This window comes from Lepidochelys kempii, chromosome 1, assembly GCF_965140285.1.
Source record: "Lepidochelys kempii isolate rLepKem1 chromosome 1, rLepKem1.hap1, whole genome shotgun sequence".
In the NCBI taxonomy this organism is placed as follows: Eukaryota; Metazoa; Chordata; order Testudines; family Cheloniidae; genus Lepidochelys; species Lepidochelys kempii.
The window spans coordinates 5,415,076-5,419,781 of NC_136380.1; the positions used below are offsets into that span (position 1 = coordinate 5,415,076).

The window sequence follows — 4,706 nt, forward strand, 5'->3', positions numbered from 1 at the left end:
GCAGGTTGCACTTTGAAACTCTTTTTTCCTTCCCCTTCTTTCTCTCCACTCCCCAAGGACCAAGTCCCAGGTCCAGTCTCTAAAGGTGGTCTGTTAACTCTGCTTTTGACTTTAAACCCTGTTGTGCCAAATCATCTTTCACACCCCCTAACTAATCTACAACCCTTCAGCTGCCCTTGCTGAAGCAGCACCAAACTTGAAAGATTCCTGGCAGCTTCCCATAATGCTGCCCTTACTTCAAACCTCTCACGAGGGGACTGAAGTGCCTCCTTTCCCTGGAAGGCATTCAGTCCCCATGGGCAGGGACCTTCTTTCACTACCCATATACCAAGGAGGGTGGGCTCCTCAGCCACCCCCCATCCCTCTGCGTCCCCTAACAACACATACTGAGCCCTTCTCCTGCCCCCACCTTCACTGGAAGCAACTGAGACTCTGAGAAGAAGACAAGACTCCAACAGGGGAAATTGGCCCAGGTTTACACAGGAAACTTGTATATTAAGGACTGCAGTATCCAGTGGGGTGAGAAAAATCCTTAATCTAGATGTTGCCCAGTCTAATAGGATTGAAAGCTTAGACTGTGTGCTTACATTTTCTTTTCTTTTGGTAACCACTCTGACTTTTTGCCTATCACTGAATATCACTTAAATTCTATCTTTGTAGTTAATACATTTGTTGTTTATTCTACCTGAAGCAGTGTGTTTGGTTTGAAGCATGTAAGAGACTCCCCTTGGGATAACAAGCCTGGGGCATCTCCATTTCTTTCTCAAACTGACAAACTCATATAAGCTTGCAGTCTCTTGCGGGCACACCTGGACACTGCAAGAGTAAGGTTGTGTCTGGGAAAGGAGATATTAGCTAGTGTCATTCGGTTGCATAATCCAAAGAATAGCTTACATGCCAGAGACTGTGCCTGAACAGCCCAGGAGTGGGGGTTCGAACAGCTGAGCAGGGGAAGTCTGGCTCCCAGAGTCAAGGACTGAGGTGTCCAAACAGATCACCAGTCTTGATAACACCAGAGGGGAACGTCATAGGGTCTCACAGCATCATGTAGGTGGACAGGTGGGCAGTGCTGCTGAAATTACGTTTTTCTTTGTGATTGTTGGTCCAAGGCCAGCTTTGGGACCTTTCTTGGTACAGCATGCATTTGGGGAGTTTCAGGGTCTCTTTACCTTGGCAAGCCACAGAACTACAATCTGGGTGTCACAAGTTTACTCAGTTTTGTTTCCAACTGTTGTTGTTGTGTAACTTCAGGCATTTCACTGGTAGAAATAGCTATTGTTTTTTTTTGTAACAATGTATCCCGTACTGTTCATTGTGATATGATTATATGATTATATGATTATAGCATAATTATGATACAGTTTATGCAAGATGGACCATGTAAGATGTCATTAGAAAAGTTATGACTTTCTGAATATGGTTATCCTATTTGTATACATTTATAATTTTTGTCAGAAGTTCTGAATATTGACGACTTCTCTGTATTTCAAATGCAGTTACAAGTGAGTAACGCCCACTAGGGAACGTGATGTCAGTCTAGATAGATGGTTGGGAAGGGCCTATTCAGGGCAATGAGACTTTGGGGAAAACAATATGCCTTTAGAGAAGCTTATCTCCCACCTGGTGAGCCTCCCTGAGAATGCTTCAGACAGACTATACGTAGTGGATGCTATGACTCTAAAAGGCCATGTGACCAGGCCACATAACTCTGGACTCCATTTTGGGGAGTCTGTAATTTTCCCACAAACTAGTCTGGAAACCAAGTTTTGAAACAAACGGTTCCTTCCATATACTAAATCTATGGAAAGCAGGGAGTGACATCGTCGGTGGTTCTTCACTCCTCACTCAAGAAGACTCCGAGAATGTTCATAACTATAACATATTTACCATATTATTTTTTACAAATAAGAACCCCCTTGCTGTGCTTTTCTCCCTTTACAGGCACCTTGAGCATTTCTGAGTCGTATCGATGAATCAACTGCTTCATGGCACCTTTCAACTTCACCCACTCTGACGCTTCAACTTTCATCCTAATGGGCATCCCTGGCCTGGAGGCTGCCCACATCTGGATTTCCATCCCTTTCTTTACATTCTACATTATCAGCCTGTTGGGAAATTTCATGGTTCTGTGTGTTGTAGGTAAGGAACAGACTCTGCAGAAGCCGATGTACCTGCTGCTCTGCATGCTGGCACTTACAGACATTGCCACACCTACCTTTGTTGTGCCAAAGGCACTGGGCATATTTTGGTTCAATTTGAAAGGCATTACTGTGACTGGCTGCCTCACCCAGATGTTCTTCCTCCACACGATTTCTGTGATGCACTCATCCACCCTCGTGACAATGGCCTTCGATCGCTACGTTGCCGTATGTAACCCTCTGAGATATGCCACCATCCTCAGCAATGCACAAATAGCTAAGCTAGGGCTTGCAGGTTTGATAAGAGCTGTTCTCTTCATTCTGCCCCTGCCCCTGCTCCTGAGTCAGCAGCCATTCTGTGCCAACCGCATTATCCCCCACACGCAATGTGAGCACATAGCTCTGGAGAAGATGGTGTGTGGGCACATCAGAGTCAGCAGGATATATGGTTCTGTGCTAATGTTTATAATCATTGGGTTTGACCTGATGTTCATTGCCCTGTCGTATGGTCTGATCATCAGGGCCGTCCTCAGAATCTCCTCTCATAAAGCCCACCAGAAAGCCCTCAACACTTGCACAACCCACATCTGTGTGATGCTGACATATTATACCCCTACCTTCTTCTCCATTCTTACACACCACTTTGGTCAAGGCATTGCACCCTATGTTCATATCATCTTAGCTGACCTCTATCTCCTCATCCCTCCAATGCTCAACCCTATCATTTATGGGGTCAAAACGAAAGAGCTTCGTGACAAAGTAGTCAAATACACCTGCAGAAGTTCTGCAGACACAAAGTTCACGCAAAGTTCTGCAGACACAAGAGACGATATCTTCTCAGGCCTGCAGTGTCCATCAGGGAACTGTCAAATTGTCAGAGAGCATGTGAACCAGCACTAAGTAGGATGCGGTTTGGGAGGAAGACCAGAAGTTCTGTGAGTGCCATGGTTCCCCAGTTACCCCTGGCATGGAGGAAGAGTATGCTCACAAACAACCTGTAAAAAAGCCAGCCTTCCTTGACTATGCAGTTCTTACGAGTTGTACCTCCTAGCAGAGGGAAAATCCTTTCACCAGTAAAGGGTTAAGAAGCTAAGGTAACCTCGCTGGCACCTGACCCAAAATGACCAATGAGGGACAAGGTACTTTCAAATCTGGAGGGAGGGAAAAGCTTTTGTCTGTCTGTGTGATACCGTTGCTGGGAACAGATCAAGGATGCAAGCCCTTCAACTCCTGTACAGTTAGTAAGAAATCTAGCGAGAAAATGCGTTCGGATTTCTTTGTTTTGGCTTGGAAATTCACTGTGCTGGAGGACATGTGTATTCCTGTTTTTTGTATCTTTTTGTAACTTAAGGTTTTGCCTAGAGGGATTCTCTATGTTTTGAATCAGACTGCCTGTAAGATTATCTTCCATTCTGATCAAACAGAGCTGTCTGAAGCTTTAAGTTATAAGCCTTAAGCATAAGCTTTTATTGAAGTAGGTTTTTTCCCACAAAAGCTAATGGCCAAATAAATCTGTTAGTCCATAAGGTTCCACCAGAGTCCTCATTGTTATTGAGACGCTGCTTAAACATATAACTATATTGTTGCTTGGATATAACACAAAGTCTGTAATTGCTTATAACTGTATTTTGGATGTAATCAACACCACGCACCCTTTGGACTAATAACAGAAATCTGGTGTGGAAACTTAGTTGTGCAAAACCTTAATAAACTTACTTGGGCAATTATTCCAATATCTGCCTTTCTGGTCATGTTGGTGAGGGACAGGAATCACTTTGATGAAGTCATAAAGAAATTGGGGAAACAGCTAACTGAGAAGATGGAGGCTGACGGCCTGGTGGGAGGATGACTAGAACTGACAGAGTTGGTAGGAATAGGGGAGGACAAATATGATGCTGTGGAGGACACTTCAAGCCAGGTCCATGGGCCTTCATTCACCACAACCCTCGACAGCATCCAGAATGCGTTCACCCGGGGAGGGATATCCTGGCCCACAACACAATTATTTTCAGGAAGATGGGAAGACCAGTTGAATAGTCATGACTAAGGTTTTTTGTCAAAGATAGTTTTAGTAAAAGTCACCAACAGGTCACAAGGGTCTGCGGGGGAGACTGAAATGGGGAAGATTAAAACCTCATCAGGAGTATGAGAGCCTGAGCCGCACTTCAGGACGGGTGAGGGTCCAGCACTTACTGCCACTGCAGATAACAGCTCTGTGGCCCCCACTGCAGCCCCAGCACCTCAGAGGTCCCGAGCCCCTGCTGCAGCCCATGTGAGAGAGCTCCACGGCTCCCACTGCCAGTGGCAGCTCAGAGATCTGGGTCCCCACACGGCCAAGAGCCACTTGGAGGGCCACATACCCCCACCGCCAGAGGTGGCTGAATGCTGCTGGTTCCTTGGCCACACATGGCAACTGAGAGCTCAGGAGCCTCCACCCGCTGCCCCAGGGCTGAAGTGGTAAATGTCACAGAGGTCTCCGAAAGTCACAGAATCTGTGATTTCTATGACTTAATCTTATCCTTAGCCATGTCTATGAACAACTCTCCGTAGTGAATGGAGAAGTGGTGG

General features: G+C 45.8%; 1 protein-coding gene across 1 annotated transcript; it reads left to right on the forward strand.

The window, feature by feature from the left end:
• Nucleotides 1-1,949: 1,949 nt before the first annotated feature.
• LOC140917372 (olfactory receptor 52P1) lies at nt 1,950-3,038 on the forward strand. Its single transcript, XM_073360094.2, has one exon. The coding sequence runs from the start codon at nt 1,986-1,988 to the stop codon at nt 3,036-3,038; it is 1,053 nt and encodes a 350-aa protein (XP_073216195.1). The 5' UTR covers nt 1,950-1,985.
• The last annotated feature ends 1,668 nt before the right edge of the window (nt 3,039-4,706 follow it).

Excerpts from the sequence above, each read along its gene's own strand:
- LOC140917372 (XM_073360094.2), top strand. The coding sequence starts at position 1,986 with ATGGCACCTTTCAACTTCACCCACTCTGACGCTTCAACTTTCATCCTA.